We start from the raw sequence: 26,083 nt of genomic DNA, 5'->3' as shown, positions 1-26,083 counted from the left end.
CTTTTCCTTACATTTGCATAATTTTCCCCTTATTTGCATTACTATCCTTTAATGCTGTGTTGAAAATGTTTTGATAAAAATTTCTATTTTTCAAATCATACAGAATATAGACATTTTCTCTTTAGAAAATTCCTAGCATACCCTAGGAAATTATTAGATAATTTGAAATTTTTGAACTTTTGAAAAACATTCTTAAAGTTATAAAAATGTAAATTATATTTTGCCTAAACTATAATAGTCATGTTTGCATTGTGATAACATTCCTTCCTTTTCCTTCACTAAGTAAAAAATAATGAGATAAAAGCAAGCTTAGTTTTTGAAATTACCTCCCCTTACTCTACATTTTTTGAAGGAAAGTTGAAAGCCTTGTTTACAGAATGTATAAATAAAGTAAATAATTTTCTGAAATGCTTTTGAGAAAACTAGATCCCCCTCAAACTTTGGTAATGGTAGTTATAGTAAACCTTGAATGTTTTATTTGATAAGAAATTTTTTGCTGTTAAATGCATGAGTTTTTTTAAAAGGCGTTTTTGTTTATTATTTTATACCGAGTGCATGTAATTCACTCGATACATTTTAGAGTTCCATAAAATGTTAACTAAGTAATGAACTTATGGTTTTCAATAAAACATCAAATAGATACTTCAAAGTGAAAATTACCCATTCAGATAGTTTTACTTGAGCTACATTCATTGCAAGTCAACTGAAAACTTCACTGCCAACAGCGCTATGTATCTCCACTATTATTTCCTTCGTAACCAAACCACGGTACTTTGTGATTTAGAAAGGTTAGAATTCCTTCAATAATGCTCACCTAGCAATTTGTGTCAAATTTGTTGAAAATTTTTAGTTATGAAATTATGTTTTGAATTTTAAGATGTGATTTATTATCTTTTGCAAAATGGATAAAGCACCTTGAAAAAGCTTCTTTTATTGACTTAAAAGTATATCTGTAATTCTAAAATATGAAACCTGTTAATAAGCATGTTTTTCATAGTAATTCAAAATTACTATCATTCACCTTGATAAAATTTGTGTTGCATTTATTTTCAAGAACAGAAAAACGCTTGATCACGGAGAGATGGCGGATGACTTTGAAGCGGATACATCATTCGTGTAGAATCATCCAGAAAGCGCCAAGTAGAAAGCGTGCTTGTTCTCGCTAATCCTATCTACTACAAAATAATAACAAACAACCTATTATGAATGATATAAATGATGTTTCTGCTTCAAGGTCATCCTCCATCTCTCCTAGGTCGAGTTTTAATTTAATGTTGGCTGCATCTGGTGTGGAACAATAGTTTCTGGTGTAAATGTTATTGCGTAACATTAAATTTAGTCAATTTAAGTACCTGGATAATTCCACTGTAGTGCTGTAAATATTACAGTTCAACTCAAAGGTTTGATTGATTATACTGAAAATGAGTTACATTCAATTCCGGTTAATGGGACCATATTGAGACTGGGCCATTTTGGTCCTAATAACTGGCTGGTCCGATAAAGTGAACAGGACCTATGTAGCTTGACCGAACATGCTATAGACATAACACTTAACTGCCCTTATGATTATTGTAAGCCCCGTATGTATAGTGAACATACAAAGAAGAAAAACTGCTGTCTACGAAAAATTTTCCCTTAAAAAAATTAATTAAAACAAAGCAAATAATGCTTTTACACTTGTCTAACTATGTGTTCAGACCGATATCGTTTTAGTTATTCCTTTCAGTCAGTATCGACTCAATTCAATAACCAGAAGTAACTAAAAATGTGAGAGTAAAAAAAATAAGTGGTAGAATGTACTAATCGTTTATTAAAAATTTATTTTGTATTTTTGAATGTGTTAACTAAACTGAAAAAAATTGAAATTTCACTGAAATTTTGATCTCTGCAAGCATAGTGCTGCCATGCAATAGAAGAATCATTAATCATCTCGTTTCATACAAATATTGCTGAATTAAATTGAAAGTTATCAGTAACCATTATTTATTGCACTAACTATTAAGTTAGTTGACACATTAAAAACTCACTTCAATTGGGCAATTTTCATTTTTTTTCCAATTTGTTCTCATGTTCCTTGGGCCAATCAAACCGATTTTTGGTCGCAATGAGCAAATAATATTAAGCTTGTGTAATTGGATTTGTTTTAGTTCTTTAAGATTTGGTTTGAATAAGCGACTGGTCAGATTAACTGGTGGTGCTATTAAACGGATTCCACTGTATCATATAATCATTTGCAGGGGCGTGCTCAAGGGGGGAGAAGGGACACCCATTGCCCCAAGCCTGAAGGGAGCCCAATATTTCTGTAACTGGGGGTGAAATATAGGGGTAAACAATATAGAGGAGGAGCGGAAAAGTCATTTGTGACGTGCCCCAAAATTTCTGTGCACACCCCTGATCATTTGATTCACTATGTTGAAGAGCCATTAGCAATCTTAAGTAAAGGGTGTTTTTTTTTTAGAAGTAGAGAACTTTAGGTTCAAATAAAACACAGTTAAATGTTGTTAATTGCCATGAATGTTGCTTTATTCGAAAGATGATTCTTTTCCATTTTTATTTGAATATGATTTCTGGCATATGGCCACCTCGGCTGGCTCGGAGAAAGTCCAATTTTCTCACTTTTTTCAGCAATATAGGCCGTATGTCAGTAATAAGGTGGCAAATGTTCTCTTCCAAGGCGTCAATTGTTTGTGGCTTATCGTTCAGACCAGAAACTTCACATAGCCCCACAGAAAGTAGTCTAGCAGTGTTAAATCGCATGATCTTGCAGGCCAATTCACGGGTCCCTTACGCCAAATTATTCGATCACCGAACGTTTCTTTTAATAAATCGTAACACGCGCTGTATGGCATGTTGCACCACCTTGTTTATTCATGATGAAATGGCAAACTGAACTGAACACATAACAAGTGACAGCTATCAAAATGGCACACATATCAAACAGTGTTGCCAACTTAAAGTTCTATACCTCTAAAAAAACACCCTTTACTTGCTTAGCAGTCTTAAGGAAATGGTTCAATGGTTACAAGTGGAAACAACAGTGGTATCCAAATTGTGGAAACAATTTCAAATAAGTGTTACTACTTTCATCTCTGTTATTACTGCCCTAGAAACTTTAACTCTCATTTCCACCTTAATATTATAATCTTATAATTTAGAACATCCCTACATTAGTATTTCTCAACCACTTGAAATGACAAAATAAATTAGTTCTTTTTTTTTAAGATGAAACTTTTTTAGCTGCATAAACGATTATTTTGAATGACTCAAGTTTAAACCACACTCAAACTTATCTTGCATAAGTTTTCATATGAAACTACATTGTAAAATAAATGAAAAGTAGAAGCAGAATATTTAGTTTTAATCATGCATTGTTAAATTTGCAAAAGAAGCCTAGTCTACTTGAAAATTCAGTTGAAAGTTGGCAGTTTTCCTATTTGAGAGAAATTACATAGTAAGTATCTGCCATTTTTGTTGCTGGGCAAAGAAAACAGCCATGTTTTCTTCCTCTGGTCAATTTTTCTAAGTGTATTAGGGGTGACTATTTTATGTAGCTCACTTTTGAGACTTATGTTATCTTCCTATTTGCTGTTAGGGCTGTCAACATTCATTAGTTTTGCATAATCCATAGAATGGGGTTGTTTCCAAATTTTTTTTTTTTTTTTTAAGTATTTTTTTCTGAAAGAGCATGCTTTTAAAACATAGGATTTTACCATTTTTTAAATAATTTGACAAAGTTTAATATTTTTTAACGATTATTTTAATAAATTCCCAGATTCAATTTCATTTTTTATGCTTCTGTACATGACATCACAAGTGATGAAATGCCATTTGCGCAGAGCACACAATATTTAATTTGCTTCTTTACTCACATGTACTGGCAACGATATGGTTGATAGCAAGCGTAGAGCGCAATATTTAATTCTCTTCTTAATTATTATAATCTGGAAATGCAGTAAACAGCAAGCGTAAGCATTTAGAGCGCCAAAGTTGATCACTTGTGTCATCATAAAGACGTCGACTTATTCAAAAGCAAAAGCTTTTCCTCGCTTATGTTATTATTTTTTTCTTCATTCTATCAACTTCAGTGACTAAAAGTAGTACTTTTGACTGATAGAAACAAACCCATTGAAAATCTAACAATCTACAATTGTTACCCTTTTTTATATGTTACAAATTGAACCATGCAAAAGTTATCTTACTTGAAATGTATCATAGTTTTACATTTTAAAAATTAAAATTTTACTTTATCTGAATGATGTAATATTTTTTTTCCTTATTGTAGATTTATATACCAGCAAGGGTTGGTATTGTGTATGCTCGTTTTGACTAAAGAGAATTCACTCTTCGATAAAGAACTGCCATGTTCAACTTGTTGAATTTTAGAGACTTTATTCATATGATTTGTTATACTTTGTACCTGAGATTTTTTTTAAATAGTGTGATAGTACTGATGTAAAGCAGTGCAACTATTTTTATCAGTACCAACTGAGAATACATGTGCCATCAGAAGTTATTTGTTAGTTCCAAGAAAGATTTTTCTTTAAAATGAGCTTAGTGTTTTTAAAAAATTAAAATGCAATTTGACCAATAAATAATGAATGTTGAATTTGTTAATAAAAATAAATTTTATAACAATATCTGTGTAATATTTCAAAAGTAATGGAATACAAATATTTCATCTTTCTAAGAAAACAAACTTTCTTGATTGACAAATTAGAACAAAACTAATACTGTATGATAAACGTGCTGAAATAAATTCCGTACCTCAGAGTCAGACTAGCGTAAGTCACATACTCGCAACCTTACAGGAGAACGGTTGCCTTTTAAGCAACCGTTTTTCCTCAGCGCATACAAAAGATTGGACTCACACTCTTAACACTGATAAACTTTTGCAAAGGAGTTTTTGAGTGCATTCATATGGCTCGATACAAAATAGGATTCTACATACAAAACACTAATGGAAAATCTTAATTTTCGAACTTACATCAGTGTGGCTCTGACTTACAAAATTTATGGTCAATTTCAATGTGAAATTTAAGAAAAAAAGCTATGTGTTAGGCATAATTTCTTTAATCTTCAAGCTCACTTCAGTTTCCATTACAAAAAATTTACAAAATACATCATTTTGCATTAAGAAACAAAATATTTAAAGCTATATTTACAAATATACAAAGTTTTACATAAATCACATGAAAAATGTTTGTATATTTTAAATTAAAAAAATCAGGAGGTTTTTATTTCACAGTTCAGCAGTTTTTTTGCTATAGCAAATTTCAAACTAGATATAAAAGTGAATTGATAGTTTTAAAACTATAGAACTACTTTAAAGTACAACTATTTAAAAAGTGAACTGAATAACTACTTTTTAAAAATATTTGCTGGGATTATCTTTTACAAAATGTTTCTTGTCCAAATATTTTTCAACACTTCAATACCCAAATGTTGCATAATGATTGATTTTGTTACAATTAAATATGAATTGAAATAGCTTTTTTTTTGTGTTCTAATTTTCACCTTACTATTTAAAAACTGTTATAAATTAAATTGCCCTCTTAGAATAAGTTCCATTTAAAAATATAACATTAAAATTTAAAATAGCAATAAGACCTAGACATGTTTTGTGATTGCAATGCAAAAAAATATGGATGAAAGTTTTGTTCTATTTTAAATTAGTTCCTTCTTACCCTGAAACATTTTTGAAATTTTAATAAAATGAAAAGTTTTGAAATTATTCATTGCACATAGGTTAATTTTTATTTCCAAATTTCTTCTGTTACACGGGATCTTTCAAAAAGAATGAATCTATTTTACTAAGCTATTTTTTGTAAGACAGGACAAGTTTTTGACAAATAAATCTAGTAGTTTAAACTTTCCAACGTTGTTTCCGACTTTTATCTAGTTTTAATCTTGTTCTACACACATTTAATCTGACATCTTGGTACAAAATTATTACCCACTACACCAGATAGCCTGAGAGTGATCAATTTGGTGGATTGTGATGTGCTAAAATGTCTGGTAGAAACAATAAAATTAGTTTATCCTTTTTGCAAGAGCATGTGTAAGATTTAGATATAAAATTTATGTCAAGTTATGTTGATTGATCAATTTATTCTGATCCTACTTTAATGTGTAAAAAAAATAAAATGATGAAATGAATAATAAATAAAATTGCACAAATAAGCACAATTACATGTTTCAATGTAAAAAAACGACTGATCAACAGCAGTAATTTTACACCAACTGTACAGATTATAAATAAATACAGCTCTTTGTACAAATTTTATGATCAATGTATGAGTCAGATCTTTAAAAACACCTCATAAAATTATGAAATTAAGATTCAATGCCAGTATCCAATCCAAGAAGTTGTTTAGTAACTTCATAAGTGGTAAATGATACAGCAACCATTGGTATGGCCCGCAAATAGTTGATTGTCATCCCTCTATAAAGGCCTTTTGCAATTCCATCTTCACGGAATGTTAAAACCAAAGTAGTAACAAGACCTTCCCTGTAAATACAAAACACATTATTGATTACTAGAAATAATTCCACACTAAAAGAAGATTTAATTCCCATCATTTAATGCAATCATTCCCATCATCAAATAATGCATTTAAAAGCTCTGTTTTAATCTAATGACAAAAAAATTATTTTCCCCCAACAAATGACAGCTAAAAAAACTAGAAAGAATCTGTTTTATGTAAAATCTTTGCAACAGAATAAAAGGTTGTGTGATTGCGCAAAAAAGAAAAGTACAAAGTGAGGTTAGCTCCCGGCTCTTTTTCTCTCCAATCAGCATGTGAAAATAAAGTCTTAGACACTACACTTTGGACACATGGGACTAATCTGCTCTGGGAAGGTAAAGTGCAGTATCGACCAGGGACAGATACAAGGGAGGGGCAATCGCTCCTTCCTTAAGGGACTTTCCTCTAGTAATTTTTCGAAAAAGAAGTTAAAAAAACGCAAATTTAGACAAGTTCCAGTGATGTTAGGAGAAGGGAGTTTTGGGTTTGGGACCCTATCCTGGACCGGTTTGAAATGCAAGTCCAAAACTTTTGTGATCAATATTTTAAAATAATTATACATAGTAAAAAGTAAGTAATATAAACCAATCGCGCCTCCCTTGAAAACTTTCTCGATCCGCCCTTGTTATCGACAGAAATTAGTGTTTCAGATATTTGAGGAGATACGTTTTCAATGCCATGCTTCACCTTCCCCCGGCAGTATAATTCATGATACTTGTAATAAAAAATATCAATAACTTGTATTACATCAAAGTTGAGAACAGCTTACCCAAATCTATATGTCTCAGGTCGCATCATACTTAATTGCATTTTTCTGCGAGCAACATCCAAGGGATAGCTAAAATTATAAAATTTAACATAATTATAAAAAGGCTTTGAACTCAAAAAAGCTAATTTTCATAATTGACACTATGAGCATCTTCTCTTGATCAAAAGAAATGAGGGTACAACAGAAAAGCAGAAAAATAGATCATGTTTTTCAAAATGATGGCATCGATTGCATAAAAACGGTAGTAAATGTAATAGTTTCTTGAAGTAAAATCACCTTAAAATAGCATTTTAACATGTCTGCACACCAACACTGATATACTAGAAAGTCGCTCGTCATGGTATGACGCGTGAAAATTTGCTTCTACATTTAAACGCAGCCATTGCCTGTTTGATGATATTTTGGTAGTTTTAAGTTTTAACCCTTACTCCAGTGGATTAACCCTTAACTCCAGTAGATAGCAGTCATTGTTGACCATTTTTACGTTTCTTCATTGTCTTGAAATGACAGTCTTAGCAGTATAACAGTTCAGTCACCGGATGGAGTTTAACCTTGTCACAAAGCCTTTCCAAATCATATTATCAAATTAACATGCTGTGGCGTGAGTTTCACTGTTGAAACACGCGGGTTACTTTATCATCGGCTATTATTTATATCAGTATACAGATATCTTTAGAAAATTAGGAGTAAGGAGGAAAAAAATTCGGAGGTTGGGAGCTAAAAGACGAATGCAACATGACGGATTTCTGGTATTAACTAGGAAAAAATACCAGAATTCCAGTGAATAAAACTGAAGGAAATATTCCTGTCATGATGAGAAATTATTTTGTCTATAAATCCGCAGAGCAGTGCATGGAAGAGGGTAATGCGGGCATGCCGTCCCGAATAATATTTGTCTTTTTATTCTAAAAATGAGTGAAAGTAATGTAAATTGGCTCCAAACCATCCATCCTTTTTGGTGGATCCCTCAAACTCTAAAGTCAGTTCTCGCAAATATTTTTTTCCAACTTCATTCAGCACGACTAAATGCACCATTCCTAAAATATATTAACCCTAACGCCAATGACGGGGTACCTTTTTGCGACTTTTATCATAATTTTTCCCCTTTCTAAGTCTTGGTAAAATTGCTTTTAATCCTTGTTATTTACATGAATCTGAACTAAAGAACTTTCTGTAAATGTGTTTTTAGAAACATTTTTGGTGGGAGTTTTTTAGCATTAAAATTTTTTATACCTATATTTAATAACCAAGTACGCGGGTACCCATTACAGGTACATCAAAAAATACCCCTTCAAAATGCATCTGACACCATTTTTGATGATAATCATGTAAAATGAGCCATTGAATCAAAATATGACCACCGTTTTCCCACATCATCCCTCCTTTTGATATTGCACCCCCTAATTTTATTGTTTTCGGCAATTACAAGCAATTATTTATATTTGATACGGGAAACAGCATTGTATTCATCATTAATATTCTTCTGAAGGGTTAGATAAGTGTATAATTCAAAAGCATGAACATTTGTAGCAAGATTAGACACTCAAGCGAGTATCCCCCCCCCCTCAAAAAAAAATCCCTGAAATGATTTTTTTCTTTTCTTGATGAAGGTGCGTTTTACAATTTTTTCACTTATTTTCTTGGTGTAAAACCAAAGTATTGAACTAACTTCTTGTGGAAAAGCAACTGTTGCCACCGTTGGCACATCGTAAATCGTCATTGGCTTTCCTGGATTATCCACCATCCAAGAATCACGGGCGGAATTAGCATACTTTTTCAATGGGCCATGCAGGCTCTTATCAAGAGGCTGCAACCTATGGCAACAATGTGATAATAAAGAGAGTAGTGTTAATATTTTTAGTAGTGTAGTAGTTAATCAAGAGACCTTCTATTGATGTGGGTGTCATAAATGTCTAGTAGGAGAATCAGAGGTTTTTCTTTGAACATCTATTGTTAGCAAAATCTTTTAAGAAATCTGGAAACATTTCAGCTGTCATCTACCCACTAGAGAATGCAGCATTACACCTGTTGGGGTTTTTCTGTTGTTGTATTTTCTCATTTCCGGTAAGCAGAGCATGTACGTTGGCAATTGTATAAGCATTTCTATAAGAAATAAGCTCAAGAATATTGTACCTAATGCAATTATTTTGTTAAATTGACAATTTACAGAATTTAAATTTCAATTGTTTAATGTTTTGAATCTAAAAACTTAACTTGGGGCTAGCATACGAATTCGCACTTTCCCCGAAAAAAGTTTGCCTACTAGCCCCAACCCGTCGTATTGAAAACAAGTTACACCAGTTTAAAAATGGTTTCATAAAATAATCTGAATAGGGCGTCATTTGTTGCATAGAAGCATGGGCTATTCAATATTAATAAGTTTTTGTAAAATACTCTATTATTAAATGTTTTATAAGAAAATAACTATAGATGAAAAAAATTACTAAAAACTGAAAAAACAACTTTCTCTCATGCAACACGTTCAGTTTGGTAGATTTCAATGAAAATACACTGACAGTAGCAAAACAGCTACGTGGATACGTGACAGCTCACTCAGAGCTGTCAAACCAAAAACGAGAAAATTATTTAACATTTGCACACTTACCCCTTCGCATACTAGCCCCAATCTCCCCTACCTACGAATGTCAGATGCCATGACAGCCAAGGTTGAGCAAATGATAGTGAGGATAAAAATGACTGATAATATTTTTCGATGCAATGGGACACATGTATGAACTTCGCGGGGCCTCATGTGGTCCGTGGGCTGTAAGTTGAACATCACTGGTATAAATTTAAAAAATACTATGAATTTACTATGAAATAGCATATAACCTAATACATCCAGTACTACAAAAAAACTAGAGAAGCGCATTTTTTTCTAACAGACCATTTAGCGTGAAACGTAAACATAAAATGCTGGAAAAGCAATAAACCATTTTGCTTTTTAGTAAAAACAGGATACACATATTTCCCAAGATGAGGGTGGAAGAAAAAATCCAATTAAATAGAAGAGGTGTCAGAAAAAAAATTATTTTCCTGCTCTAAATCTTCAAAATGGGTGCCCGGTTATTGAGAGTAAAGGAAAAGTTTGGTCATTGACACTAGGGTTAAACTGCTTCCCATTCCCCTTAAGTAATTTGGTGAGTTATCTGCCATTGTTCTGCTGGAAAACTGTTTTATGACAAACATTATAACTTTTCAGCTTCAGCACATTCGGCTCTAGGAGTCTGAGGTATTTCAAAATATACTAAATTTTAAATATTATGTTCAAGGAATTAACTAGCTTTATGTTAATGTAAGACGAAGGATGCCTTTTCATCCATAAGCTCATTATTTTTTGCATTGAAAAAGGCGTTCCCTGTAACGCCGAAACACGTGTCTGACCAACGTTGTTCGTCTTACATTACTGTTCAGCACAAAGGTATTTATTTATCTTAGCTTTATGTTCTTTAAGTGGTTAAAAGCTCTACACTCAGAGCCCAATTCAGATATATTTCTGGTCTTGACCCCAAGAAATTTAAGGCAAGGGTGATAGTGGACTCAAGTAACATTTTCTAAGGACAATGGAATATTTGGAAGCTCGACCCCTACCCCCCTCCTGTAAAAACCTTTTTAAATATGCATACAAAATTCATCGGAAAAAAAAACATTTTAAAGTATTTTTAAAAATAATTTTTCAGTTTCAAAATGTGTTGTCAGCCCAAAATTTTCGGAAATCTTGGATCACAAACACCCCTAATTTAGGGCTACTGCAGAAGGAATCACTACAAAATACCACATTTTAGTAAACATGATATATTTCTTTAACTTATATGCTACATTTTATTCACGAAAAACTTAAATCAAATTCCAGTGTTTTGGAAACATTATTGACATAGCCTACAATATTAACAATATCTATTATCAACAACTGAAAGTAACTTACGAAACTGTTTGTGCCACAGCTCCTGCAAGTCCTCCACATAAAAGCTTAGCTGGCAAAGCTAAAACAACTCCACCAGTTGCACTAGAATGTGGTCGTCCACATAAATTAGGTATATACTCCAAGCACATGTGTTTCAATCTTTCAAAAACGTAAAATGATAAACCTGGGGGAAAATAACTTTCTTAGTCTTTAAATACTACAGCATATAAGATAAAATTAATAATTTGAAAGAAGTTGTAATCAGGTGCAAATAGAGCAATAATTATTTAAGCTTATCGCTTCAACTAAAAAATACAGTGGTAGTGAAAATTAATTCAGAGGTCACCTTTAAAGATGCGGCTTTGAGGGAAGAGAGGGTTTGCAAAATTGTCACAAGGGGGAGGGAGAGGACTTTTTGTGACATCACACTTTTTTAAAACAATATGCTAGTGAAAAATTGGCATGTGATGAGGGCTGAGGTGAAGTGTGACAAGAAGGAGGAGGGCAATTTTTTTGAAAAAAAAATGACATTATTTATGAACAGCCCCAAAACAGTTTAAGAAAAAGTTCTTTGATATAATTAAAAAACAAATGAAATTTTGTATAATATACATGCTGTCTTATATTCATTCAAATGGGACCACGAATCCAGAATGATCGGGACCATGACCTTTCCAAACTTGGGAATTTTCTGGATTTTGGATTCTGAGTCAAACTATAGTCAAATTCACCTGTTCTGGGGTATTTGTCACGTGTTTCCTAGTTTGGCTAATGTTTGCACTGAATTTCTTTTATTTTTTAATCGATTTGATTGAAAGTATACTTCATTATGCTAAAACAAAAGTCTGAGATAATTTGCAGCAGTGTATAGTCCGCAGATGTAGCTTTTTATTACTATGCAATCTGCCAATCGATACAATAAATCATATTATTACTAAAAGCATTTTTCTGCTTTTGTTCATGAGGCGTTGTATTGCATTCCCGGTTATGAAAAGAAAAAAAGAATTATCATGAACCGAAAGTGAACGGTAAAAGATTGCTGCATTCTCATGCAGCAAAAAACAAACTTACCAGCATATGGTACCATGCCAAGAACAGTTGGTGATAAGCCTTTGTATAAAGCTCTCATTCCACCTTCCTGATATAGAAATATACAAATTAGTATTCTTTAATATGTAAGATATTGGTTGAGGAAAGTTTTAGACACAAAAACAATATACATACAGTTTTGAAAATGCATGACAGAGTGTCGACAATTCCAGAATAAACATGCTCCCCGGTAACTTGAAATGCGAGGCGAGCTCGAACAACGTCAAGAGGATAAGTCATCACAACAGCTGTTATACCTGTAATATGTATAGGTAATTATACATTGTCCTTTTTTTTCTCTTTTTTTTTTTTTTTTTTTTTTTTTTTTTTTTTTTTTTTTTGAAATGCAAAAACAAAACAAATCAATGTTGTAAAAAAAAGATTTTAAAAAATCCAGTAACTTTGTGACTTATTTTGAAAGTGTATCTTTCTTCATTGAGACCTCATTGAAAAGGGAAAGTTATTGGTGTGTAGTTAGGTTAATACACTCTCTCTGGACAGCAGTGGTTAATACAGTAATACTGATGTGGAGGTAATGCAAGGTAATACAAACAACAAAAACAGTTCCCTTTTCCACAACTCACCACAAAAAAAGTTCTTTTACTAAAGTCTGTTATTCCACTCAACAAATAAGATCAGAGGTCGATCCACGTTATACTGATTACTCCAGAGCACATATCAACATTAGTTTTAGTATTAAATGTTGTGCTTCAAATAATTTGATTTCAATTTTCCCCTTAGCAAAACCAAAACTGTTAAAATTTGTTAATTAATTCAACAAATATAAAATTTTGAATTATTTCTTACCTGCTGCAGATCCAGCAAAAAATTTTAATGCATGAGATTGCCCAAAATTGTCTTTTAAAATCTAAAAGGGGATTTAAAAAAAAGAACAATTATTTAAAACTATAATTTAAAAGGAAATAAACGAAAACGAACAAAAATAACATTCATTGAATGGCGTGACATTTACACAAACCAAATCAGGCATCAGCTAAAATATTTTAGAGCATTAGTTTAATTTTTTATAGATTTCGATGTAGACTACTTATACATGTGTGTACATCAATGAAATTTTGGAAGATGGCTATTTTATTTAAAAAAATAATTATTTTAAAAAAATAATTTCCGCCTATTGTGGTGTTGACAGGAAAAGGACATGCATTTTCATCTCTTTGTAAAAAAACTCAAAACAATGGTAATATAACCATCATTATGTCACTTAAAGAAGAACTATGCAATAGAAATGGCATAATGCTATGTAAAACAGGCATCAGTATCCTCTATTGATGTGGTACTTCTTTAAAGAAAAAATGCTGAAGTTATGCACCAAGTTGAATTCCCATCCTTCAGCATAGAAAATAATTAAGTGAATATTTTAAACATTTAACCTAATGATAAATGAAAATCTTTTTGAATAAATTCACTCATTTAAGAAATTTTTATTTTAATAATTGTGTACTAAAATATTTTATACTAGTGGCACCCGCACCGCTTTGCCCATAGTAGAAAATTAAAAGGTCTTTTGGTTTGCCTGTATATTTACAAATAATGTATGATGAATTTCTCGCCAATTGGCTTGCCCATGTTACGGTTCCACGTTATGATAACTGTTATTTACTCGTCCATTTTATGATAATTTTGCTCGCGAAAATTTTCTTAAAATTGGAATAGAAAAAGAACAAAATCGAATTTTCGAAAAATTGCTTTGAGGTTTACACCCCCATGCTACAAACTAATTCTGTGCCAAATTTCATGAAAATGGGCTGAATGGTCTAGGCGCTATGCACATCACAGAGATTCTGACAGAGAGAGATCCAGACAGAGACTTCCAGCTTAATTATTAGTAAATATCTCTATATTCATTTTATGTTATCACTAGATTCATTTTATATTATCACTATATTCATTTTATCATGTTATATCATTAAATTCATTCTATGCAGATGCAAACATAAAATCAAACTCTCAAATTCAGTACTAAAAAATACTTGACATTAATCTTAAATTTTGTCTCGGCAAGAATGCTTTACATTGAGATTTTAGGAATGAAACTACTCACAAATTTAAATGGATTTTACAAATAAGATTCCTTTGAATGTCAAGAGACTTATCAAGTTCACAAGACTTAAGGTTTCATTGTTATTACTTATTTATTAAACTACCATTCTTACACCACATAAAGTATGGTTTATTTGAACTTCAAGTTTTCCTCACCTGCAATTTTCCAAGTGCTATTTCTTACTAATTAAAAAGTTTAATTTGAATGTAAAAAAAATCATACTTTGGTGATCATAAGCCAAATTTCACATTAAGTGTGTATATGTAAGCTTTTAATGGGTCCAAAACAATCATGAGCTCTAAATATTTAATAATAATAACATTAAGAACTGAACTAATACGTACATTTTTGTAAATTTCAAATGAAACAAACTGAACTGCTCCATAGGGGAAAATGCGAACCATTTGTGCTCCATTTCCTTTGTACAAGCCAAAAATGCTTTCCTTTTGAACAATACCTTTTAGTCCAGAAAACACACCTATAATATTTTTGAATAAATGATCAAATGTAAACAGTAACACATAAAAGCTAATATAATAATGCATATAACTTTGTTATATGCTTAACAAAAGTAAAAGAATGAAAGTACAGGGTGTTTCAAAATGAATAGCGGGGTTTTAACATGTTATAATATTTATTACACCAAACTTACAGCCACAAGTGATATATCAAATGAAAGAGAAACTCAAACAGTTTTGTTTGTTGGCATTCAGTGCGCATGCGCGTGGAATGTTTCTGCTGCAATCCGCTAGAAAGCGCTTGTAGCAAAGATGGCGACTAAAAAACAGAAAGCATTTTGTGTTTTACAGTTTGCAAACTTCATCTTTCAGCAAGATGGTGCACCTCCTCACTGGCATAATGAGGTACGCGATTGACTTAACCTAACTGTACCCGATCGCTGGATTGGCCGCAAGGGGCCTAATGACAGGGCTTGTTTCCCATGGCCTCCACGGTCACCCAACCTAACGCCGTGTGAGGTCGGGGGTTTATCTAATCTTAATTAATCTTTGTGGGTTTATTAAGGACCGTGTGTATGTGCCTCCACTGCCAGCCAACCTTCCCGAATTAAGGTACAGGATTGAAGCAGCTGTTGCAGAAATTACTAATGAGACACTCATCAAAGTTTGGGAAGAACTCGCATATCGTCTTGACGTGTGCCGAGTGACGAATAGTGCTCACATTCAACACTATTATGTAAAACTGTTTGAGTTTCTCTTTCATTTGATATATCACTTGTGGCTGTATGTTTGGTGTAATAAATATTATAACATGTTAAAACCCCGCTGTTATGTACTGAAAAAGACGTTCCTTGTAACGAGGGGGGGGGGGCAGAAACACGTGTCTGCAGTGTTCCTGCACATTTGTTTTATCTGCTTTTAAAAATTATTTATGTTTGGCAGACTAGAAATATAATTGATTGGTATGCAGTGAAACCCCTCCTAACGGACACCCCTCATATGCAGACAATTTTTAATTCCCCAGTTCCAATACAAATAACATTATTAAACCCCTGTCCTGTGGACAACTCTCTGTTGCGGACAAACAAAAATTGTCTTTTTAGTTTCTGCATTAGAGGGATTTTACTGTAATTTGTTTTAATTCCAACTTGATTATCATACCTTTAATTTATTTATTTTTTTTTTAAAAATGTTTTTTTTTTTTGTAAAATTTTTGACACAAATAAAATTTTTTATGTAATGCATGATTAAATTTCAGCAAGAATTTAGTTTTAAAAACTATTATATGGACAAGGAGGTCTATACTACTATTCCAATAAGTTCAAAATTCATCACATGTGTGTCAGTGGTTCTTCTTAAAACATAATTGGTACTCTGTAACACGGCTGAGTAGTAAAAGGCCGAGTACTCAGTAACTCGGTACTCGGCCGAGTAGTGAAAGGCCGAGTACTCGGTACTCGGCCAAAGTGCTAATCGGTACGTCTCTACACCAAGATATCATTTTTGATTGCACAGGTAACCTGGCACCTGGGATTTTTTGGACCATGTAAATCAGTAAAAAGTGGTATAGCGATGAAATAATAGAAAGATAAATTATCTAAATAGCAATAATTAATTTTTAACTAGTTTTTATTCGCCAGATAAAAAATGGAAATTTTCATGCAGTGAGAAATCTAAAGTTTGAACTAAAAGGCCAAAATCAATTTTAAAAAATACATTAGACAAAAAGAAATAATTTTAGAAAATACACGAAAGGTGTTATACTTACCAAGATGTTTGTAATGATGGTTATGAGCTTGCAAAAGTATTTTTATTCTATCAAGAGGTGCTACTGTAGTCTTTGCACACATACCAGCAACACCTATAAAACATGTTCTAAATTTATATTCAGGAAATAAAATATTTGATACAATTCTAAATCATTGAAAGATGTATCTAGATGCTTTATGTTGCATAAAATGGTATTGAAATGTCAATCGTAAGCATCCACAAGAATTTTAAGCATTCACAAGTGGAGATCGGAAAAGATTTTTTTCCCACTCTGGAAAAATTGAATACTTTTGGCACAAAATAATGCATTCATAAAATTTACAAGGCTTAAATTCCAGTGTTTTTTTACGTTCAGTATCCCATGTGAAAACAAACTTTGATAATAAGCTGTAAGAAAATTTGATTTCTCTGTACACCAAAGTATTATTTGCTGCCTTTCTTACTAAAATTGTTATTTATATTTCTAGAAAGTATAGATATATGACATTAATACTATTAATTAGTGGAAATATTTAAGTAAAAATTTTAATTTTCCTTCAAAAGACTGTATATATGTACAAAACACAGTAGGGGAGAGGGGGGCACATGTAAACATGGGGCACATGTGAACAAACCATATTTTACCCAGATAACATGAGGAAAAAAATCTGAAAAAAATTCATGTAAATGGCAGCAATAGTACTGTATGCTGCCTGAAATTTCAAAGATCTCAACCATTTTGTTTTTTAGTTATCATAATAACTTCTGTTTTGGAAGGTGCCAGTAAACTTTCATGTTCCAGTTCTCAGAGTAAAAACACAATCAACACTATCTTTATTGTGATTTGAACTCTATTCATTTTGAAGTGGGATTTATAAAGTAAGTTTTTGTACTCTATTTTTTTTAAAAATTTTTGAAAGAAATATTGTTTTTTATCAGATTAGGCTTAAGTTGTTATGTGGGGCACATGTGAGCACACTATGTAGGGGCAGGCGTGAACTGTTTACATGTGCCCCATACTGTTTTTTTTTTTTTTTTAGTTATTTCAATTTCAAAAATTTTTTAATTTTTTAATTTGATTAGGTTGATTAAGAAACATTGAATAATTAAAAATTTTAATAATTAAAGTTAGTATCAGCTGTAATTTGTATATACAGTGGCTCCCAAAAGTCTTCGTACACCTACGACTTTCAACGAAATAGGCCCCAATCCATTGGTTAGAATAAATATTTCGGAATAGGTATTTAATTATAAGACCTATGATCAATTTTTAACAAAACTACATGAAAAGTTTTGAAAAAATATAAAAACTTAATTTTTTAAAAATCAAAAAGTGCCGGAAATTTTATTTCACAAAAGTCTTCATACACTTTATAAAATGTCTATACATTATTGAATAATCTAACTTTTGATTAGGTTATTAATTACTAGAATATCATACAGTATTCATAACACCTTTTAAACGTCTTGGAATAGATTTCATTCTTTTTCTTGCGTAATTTCCGAGTAAGTGTTCAACCACACTTCGAGTCTTACTGTTTCGAGCTCTATTTTCGTTTAAAAGCCCTATTTTCGAAATCTAGCCTCCAGATATCTCTAAATACGTTACATTAAGTTAAAATCTGGAGATTGAGGGAGTATTATCTAAACTTTAGGACAATTTTCGAGGCACTAGACGCAAAAGTTGAAAACCGTGTGCTTCTTATCGTTATCTTGATAAAAAACAAAGCTGTTTCCAATAACCAAATTTTTGGCTAAGAGTTCAAAATTGGTTTATAAAATATTAAAAGGAACAGCATGATTCATTATTTCATCAAAAAATTACAAACTATCAAGTCCTGATGCTGATATGCACCCTCACACTAGAACACCTCCACCGTCCTGATTAACTGATCGAAATAAGTTCTTAAGATTAAGTTCCTAATTTTTTCTTCTACTTACAGTTACACAACAATTTAACCAAAAATGTTGAATTAATTTTTATCTGTAAGTAGACGTGATTCTAAAACGTTTTTAGCTTATTTATCATTGATTTTGCGACGAAAAGCGTAAGCTTTCTGTTTTTCGCACGGCCAAGAAAGTTTCTGCGGGAAGAGGTCCCATTTAATCCAGCTAATCAGAGAACTTGGCGAACAATTTTAGGAGAAAATTAAATGTAAAATGTTTCATTTAACTCTGCAGAAACTTTTACAGCACTCAAATGTGTATTTTTCATAAATTTTTTAACTTTAAATCTCCGATCACGTTTTGTCAACTTTGCCGGTTGACCTTTTCTTACCTTGTTTTCGGTCCGATTCGTTTCTTTAAAGGATTTAATCAAGCACTTTACTATACAAACAAATAAATTAACTAATTTAGAGACATTTCAAACCAATTTACCACTACTGTGGGAAAAAAATTCAAATTTCGAATGGTGTTTGTGGTTTTTTACGAATACCAGCCATTTTAACGTAATAAACAAAATATTAAGGAATAAATAAACAAAAAATTAAAGCCAAATGACTTTTAAGGGTCAACACAATGCAAAAATAATAAAAAACGACATATGATGATTTTAATTATGAATTTATTCGAAAATATTTGAGTGTACGATGACTTTCGTGGCGTGTTATTTCTCTGTCTCTTCGTTTTTTGACCCATTTCAAAAAGAAGATCCATCAATATTTTGAAAAAACTACTGGGTTGTATTTAGAATAACATAGGAATGATGTGAAAAAATATTGAACTTCATATTCGAATTCAGTTTCGAGTTTTTTTGGTTTTACTAAAGAATTTCAAAGTGTACGAACACTTTTGAGAGTCACTGTATGTACTAAAGAAATATTTCGAAATACAAAAAAAAAACAAAAAATACAACAAAAAAATTATTACCATTTCTTTTGGGATTCTAATTAACAATGGTGAGGACATATGAAAAAAAGACCAACAGGGCTATGATAGTAGAAAAAGATGTTGAGGATGCTATACAAGCTGTCATGAAGAATAATATGTCAATTAGAAATGCAGCTGAAAGTTTTGGTTTGAAACCTACAATGCTGTACAAAAGAGTTTTTCAAGCTCGAAGAGATTTGAACAAAGTTGGTCCACTTGGAATGCCAGATAAATTTTCAAACAAGTATGCAAGTAGACAGGTATTTACTGTTGAACAAGAAACACTCCTTGAAAAATATCTTATGAAAAGTTCAAAATTACAGTATGGTCTGACATATAAAGCTGCAAGGGAAATGGCATATAGTTGTGCAAAGAGTTTGGGCAGAAGTTTTCCTGAATCTTGGGAAAGGGACAAAACTGCAGGTTTAGATTGGATAAAGGGATTTATGAAAAGACACTCCACCTTGTCATTAAGGAAACCGGAAAACACTAGTCTAAATCAGGTCTTAGGTTTTAATAAAGCAAGTGTTCAAGCATTTTTTGATAACTACGAGTCTCTACTGAAGAAATTCAATTTTTCTTCTTCCGCGATATATAACTGTGATGAAACAGGAATCGCGACTGTGTTGGAGGCTCCAAAAGTGATTGCGGTTTGTGGAGAGAAACAAGTTGGACAAAATGCTTCAGGCGAGAGAGGTGAACTTGTATCATTTTGTGGTATAGTTAATGCAATGGGAAACACTGTACCTCCTGTTTTCGTATTCCCAAGAAAAAGATACAAAGATATTTTCTTAAATGGAGCACCATCAGAAAGCTTAGGGTTAGTATCCAAAACTGGATGGATGACAGCAGATATCTTCCTAGAAGTTGTAAAACACTTCCAAAAGTACTCCCGCTGTACCGCAGCAAATCCTGTTTTGCTTCTACTTGAAAATCATGAAAGTCATATCAGTTTGGATGTAATATTATTTTGTCATGAGAATGGAACAGTACTCCTTACATTCCCCCCTCATTGTTCACGCTGCTTACAGTCTTTGGATGTAGGTGTTTATGGCCCCTTTAAATCTGCACTGAAAACTTCTTTCAATGACTGGTTGACATTACACCCAGGAAAAAGAATAACTATATATGAAACTGGTCAGTGTTCACCAGCTTTCATAGCAGCCTTTACATCCAAAAATATTAAATCGGGGTTTTCTAAACCAGGAATTTGGCCGTTACCTCGGCTTGCTTTTACTGACGCTGATTTCATAACAACTCAAATAACAAGCTTAATGCCAGTTAATCCTGAGGATGCCTCCACCAGCTGCAATGCACATTCAAGTCCTACCCCAGAATGTGTGAGACCATTGCCTAGAATAGAATTTCACGATTCCACTCTAGGGAAAAGTAAGCAGAGCCAAAAAAGAAAATCAAGAATTTTGACAGACATCCCCGAAAAAGATATTGTTGTCAAAGCTATGGAAGAAAAGGCAGAGAAAATGAAGATAAAATGTGTAAGAGTTGCAAAGAAAAGAAAGTTAGAACTTGCTGAACTGTTGAAAAAGGAGAAGTCAAAGGTTGTAGTCAGTGACTCCGAGTTCGACATTAGCTTTGAAGAGAGTAGCCATCAAGAAATTTGTGCTGAAGTCAACCTTGCACCAGAAAATTTAGCTGAGAATGACTTTGTCCTCGTAGAATTCACTACAAAAAAGACAAAAATTCACTATGTTGGCCGTATCCAGAAAATGGAGAGTGATGAAGCAAATGTTAAATTCATGAGGAATCACAAGAATGAAACCTTTGTATTTCCAGAAACAGATGATACATCGATGGTAAACACTGATGATATTCTGCTAAAATTACCCCCACCTACAATTTTAGGTAGCACATATCGAGCTGCTTCTTCAGTTTCTTTTTCTGTAAAACTTGAAGGCTATAATGTTCGTTGAATCAAGTTAATTTATTATGTACTCAATATTTATATTTTCATTGTGTTTATTAATGTGTAATAAAGAGTACTTAAAGATATGCTTAGCTGCATTTTATACCATTTATGTATCGGTTCACTTGTGTCCCAGGTGTGTTTACGACTGCCCCCCCCCCCCACCGGGGTAGATGTGAACAAAATGTAACATATTTTAGAATTAATTTTTAGGTTGGATTTTCCTCTTGTAGAAGGGGGATAACTGCATGAAAATATTAGCAAATGTTTGATTTATCATATTTAGCACCTTTTTCTTTTTTATCTCAAATCAATAATGAAAAATATAGAAAAATATCGTTTTTGTTCACATGTGCCCCCTCTCCCCTACAAATGCATAAAACTCGAAAATTAAAAAAAAAAAACGTTTACAATATCACAATTTACAAACTAGTATATTGTGACCATCAAAGAAACTTTCTTTTATATCTAATCTTACGAGTTCTTTAATTTAGCCTATCTGACGGCGATCAACCCCCCGCCCCTCACTTTGATTCATTTATTTCATTTTTCAAGTTAGAAACCAAAACTAGAAATTATAAAATAAACAAAAGTGTCAACATTTTCAGATCATAATTATTTATTTTATTTTGTACTAGTGGTACCCGCACGGATTTGCCCGTAGTAGAAAATTTAAAAAAATCATTTGGTTTGCCTGTATATTTACAAATAATGGATGATGAATTTCTCACCTATTTGCTATGTTAAATGGCTCGCATATGTTACGGTTCCACGTTATTATAATTTGCTGGGTAAAATTTTCTTAAAACTGAACAAAATTGAATTTTCGAAAAATCGCTTCGAGGTGCACCCATGCTACAAATTAACTTTATGCCAAATTTCATGAAAATCGACCAAACGGTCTAGGCGCTATGCGGGTCACAGAAATCCGGATATCCAGACAGAGACTTACAGCTTTATTATTAGTAAAGATATATGTTTAGGAAACATTATTTCATGCAAGCAGTAAATTTTAATCTATGTATTCTTTGGTTAGACATTACTAAATATCAATTGTTTTTTACTTAAACAGGCCATACTTGCTTAATGAAATTATTACCAAGTGTTTATTACATCTTAAAATACTTTGGAGTAAATAATATAAGTCTAATTCATGTGTAAGTGTTTCTTCAGGGAAAGTTATTGTGTACATAATTGATAATTCATGAAAATCTTAAGAAAAACATGAGTTAAGCTGTTAGATTTGCATTAATTACCACTCATATGCTCTCAAAAACTGCCTTAGCGAAATTTTGTACCTTTTTTTCTATTCTTTCACTTTTGTTGGAACTGAAAATAGAAAATTTAAATTGTAGGATATGTCTTGTGTTCTTGTTAAATTATTAATAATGTTTATGCAAATTAACCTTGTTCTATTTTCAGAGTTGTCTTTCTGCTGGCAGAAACTAGTTTTTGCCGTACCAGTGGCAAACTGGTTATAAACAGTAAAAACCGGCTGAAACTGGCAAAAACTTAAAAGTGTCTTTAATAACTCAAGTAATTAGTAAATGATATTTGTTTAAGTAAACTAAAAAATTAAACATCATTTCATCTTTTAAAAAAATAAAATCCAATGCTAGTGCCATTGATTTAGTTCATAAAGGGAACTTTTCAATTGCAGAGGTTCGTAGTATTTGCATTAATTTAACAAAGGATAAAAAATCATACAGAGGTGCTTAGGAAAGAGGAGTGACATACAGAATTAAACAGGCATTACTGATTGTAATTTGCTCACTTATATGCTTCCTCTAAATTGTTTGTGATTGAAATGTGCTTCAAGAAGAAAGTGCCAGAATTTTACACCTAATGTCACAGCTTTTCAAAACAAATTGGCCCCATTTCTCAAAACTTATTTTTCCAGTCAAATTTTTACCACAACCCCAGTTACTACATGGTAGACCAGTTATACAATAGATGAAATTTTCACGAACATTGCTTGCTCCTTGATGCATTGTCTGCTAGCTCTTCTGTTTCAAGAATATTCTAAAGTTTCTCGTTTGTGCATATTAAATTGAGAACCTGTTTAGATTTTTGAAACCACCTTTTCTAAGAGGCAATTGCAGGGTCCCAACAATGTAACATTTGATTTTGAATTGTGATAATTTTATAAGGTTAACAATTATTTTTTCCATTGCATATCAAGAATTAATTTTTCATTTTGTGAGTTTTTGCCAGTTTCTGCCGCAAATGTGGCAGAAAGTGGTTTTTGCTATGCTGGTTTTAACCGGTTTCTACCAGTGGTTTTAAACTACCTCGGCAGAAACTTGCCAAACTTGTCTATTTTTCTAATACCTTTACTTTTTGTGTAGCAACAGTGTGTTGTCCTATGTATAAAACTGCCCGTGGTGTTGTGGCGGTCAGCGCTTGTTTCATTTTTCTTCACACTAGCGTGTAAACCTCGACCATATTTTAATCTGTTTTTAATAAATAGTTTTTGTTCAAATCTTGTGCTGTCTCTCAACCTTAAATTCAGTTAAATTAATTGAAGTAAGAATTCAGGACATTGGTTAAATGTCCCATACCTGCAACCCTCAAGTTAAAGATGTTTAGATTTAACAACTTTTTTGGGAAAGATCCTATGGTTTTTTAGGTTTTTTTTTTTTTTTTTTTTTTTTTTTTTTTTTTTTTTTTTGATGGATCTTGGTCCTGTCTGTTATGATAAATTTTCAAGCACAGACAAAATTTTTGAAGTTTTCATATCTTACGTTTGGATGATATTTAAAAAAAGTTCACAAGTTTTTTTTTGAATATATAATATTATTAGATATTAAATATTTGCAGGCAACTATGGCCTGCGTGCCATAGTTTCGAGACCACTGCTTTAAAGGTTAAAAATTGCATTACAGATATATTCAGGATCATCATTTTCATTTGTCAATAATAACAATGATTTCTGCACATGTATATTAAAACTCAAATGAAGGCGAATTAGACAAGCAAACTCATCAAACAGTACACATAAAAATGTGAAGACAAAACCTCTTTTTGATATTTTGTATCAATTCAGAGACTAAAATACTTATTTGTTGAAAAAATTTTACTTTAACAAAATGATAAACAAAACCTTTGGCAAAAACAAAATATGTTTTGAAATTTAAAAAAAGAAACATTCCTTGGAAAAAACAGCACTATAAATCATTTATGAAACCGCAAGCATAATATGTATTGCAAAAAAATATTCGTTTTTCTAGTTAGTAAATATTTGTGTATTCAGGGAACTTAATACAGTTTGACAGATGTTTAAATCATATCCCCTAATGTAAAAGCAACAAACTTGAACAACAGCCAAAAACTATTGGCACGCATTCAATTTCAATACAGCTGTTTTAAAGTAAGAGCAAAACTCAACTTACGTAATATATGAATTATATTTAACACATAAAGAGTATTTTCATGAAAAAATGAAATTAACTAATTTGAATCTACTAAGAAATCCCAGGCAACGTCAATTGTACACTGTGTATGGCTTGACTTAACATACTTTCTTAGTCATAAACACCAAAACAAAGATAACCAAATTGAAATACGAAAAATGAAAAAAAAAAAAAAAAAAGTAATATCAGTAAGAAACTTTTTTCCCCGCGGTTTTTTGTGAAAACATTTGAGGTAAATCTCCCGAGTGGTAGGTCATGAGTCATCAGGAATATGAAATGATGAAGGAATTGTCAGGAATGTCACACACGTGTGATATAATAATCATCATAAACTAAAATTCAAATGACTTCGACACAAACATTGCTTCAATCATATAATTTCTTCGCGAAAAATGTCTGCATCACTATAAAGCTTCAAAATCTAAACAACGAACTTGAAACCCGCAACTATGTGAACACTGACAGTTTTTTAGTTTGTCTTGAAAACCATTATGTCTAATGAGAGAAAAAGAAAAACTTACCTCCAGCTATAAACGATTTGATGTACACATCTTTTTTATTTACTTCTACCATGCCCAATTTCTTCTCTGTCACTGCCATATTAGATCTAGTTTTGAACTTTTCTGAAGGAGTAATAATTCAACAAGGGTTGAATAATTACAAAATGCTTCCACGTTGACAATGCTCACTAGAATCCTTCAATTTACCGTTAGCAGAGATGAAGATTTAGATCCAACGAGAAAAACCAGTCATTCATTTCCACTAGCTTACTAGAAATACTATGGCAAGAGCCAAGGTCTTCGCGCTCGTTTTAGAGCCGATCATGCCGAGAACTGACTGCCTGGGTTACGTCAGATTTCCGTCACTTGTTTGTTCGAGGTTGCCACATTTAAACGTCGCCAAATGCAGTGATTTCGCCAGCAACGAGTTTCAAATCTTCATTCTGATGAAAATCGTCGATAAATAGAGATCGAGAGCAATCAAAAAATTATGTTATCACTCACGAATAATTTTTAAAGACAGGAGTGCACGGAGCTTAAATTTTTGGGAGGGTGAAAATTCTCAGTTTTCCGAATGAATCTCCGAATGTTACCGAATGATAAAATACGAGCTCAAACCCCCTCTTTATATTGTTACGATCAATTTATTTTAATAAAATTTTGAGCACAAATAAAATTCAAAATATTTCAACACAAGGAATTAATAAATGACTGCAATTAAAACCTTCTGAATTTGAAATTTTTTAATAATTTCATCTACATACTTTTTTTTTTTTTAGAATTATAACGATGTATTTTAGATAATAAATTTCCACCTGTT

The 26,083-nt window shown here is 32.1% G+C and overlaps 2 protein-coding genes across 2 annotated transcripts in view; one reads left to right on the top strand and one right to left on the bottom strand.

Annotated features, from left to right (window-relative positions):
* LOC129230663 (1,4-alpha-glucan-branching enzyme-like) overlaps positions 1-6,183 on the top strand; it is a 39,217-nt gene extending 33,034 nt beyond the window's left edge. The window contains exon 15 of the mRNA XM_054865078.1: positions 4,283-6,183. Coding sequence (XP_054721053.1) covers positions 4,283-4,330 — 48 coding nt within the window. The 3' untranslated portion in view covers positions 4,331-6,183. The remainder of the gene's footprint in view (positions 1-4,282) is intronic.
* Positions 6,184-6,331: 148 nt separating this feature from the next.
* On the bottom strand, positions 6,332-25,586 carry LOC129230664 (solute carrier family 25 member 16-like). The gene is made up of 9 exons (XM_054865079.1): positions 25,285-25,586; positions 16,575-16,667; positions 14,693-14,826; positions 13,094-13,154; positions 12,422-12,543; positions 12,269-12,335; positions 11,219-11,381; positions 7,294-7,362; positions 6,332-6,508 (listed from the first exon to the last, which is right to left on the bottom strand). Exons 1-9 carry the CDS (start codon positions 25,361-25,363, stop codon positions 6,334-6,336), a joined length of 963 nt encoding a protein of 320 aa, XP_054721054.1. The 5' UTR covers positions 25,364-25,586; the 3' UTR covers positions 6,332-6,333.
* Between the last annotated feature and the right edge of the window lie 497 nt (positions 25,587-26,083).

This window comes from Uloborus diversus, chromosome 9, assembly GCF_026930045.1.
Source record: "Uloborus diversus isolate 005 chromosome 9, Udiv.v.3.1, whole genome shotgun sequence".
Classification (NCBI taxonomy): domain Eukaryota; kingdom Metazoa; phylum Arthropoda; class Arachnida; order Araneae; family Uloboridae; genus Uloborus; species Uloborus diversus.
The sequence above is the reverse complement of the archived record's forward strand: the minus strand, read 5'-3'. Positions and strand labels throughout refer to the sequence as shown.

Bases quoted from the DNA above. Each gene is read 5' to 3' on its own strand.
- LOC129230664 (XM_054865079.1), bottom strand. From the start codon at position 25,363: ATGGCAGTGACAGAGAAGAAATTGGGCATGGTAGAAGTAAATAAAAAA. The intron at 12,336-12,421 runs GTATGTATATTG...TTTCTATATCAG, and splicing joins TGTCATGCATTTTCAAAACT to GAAGGTGGAATGAGAGCTTT. The intron at 7,363-11,218 runs GTAAGTTACTTT...TTATAATTTTAG, and splicing joins GCTGTGGCACAAACAGTTTC to CTATCCCTTGGATGTTGCTC.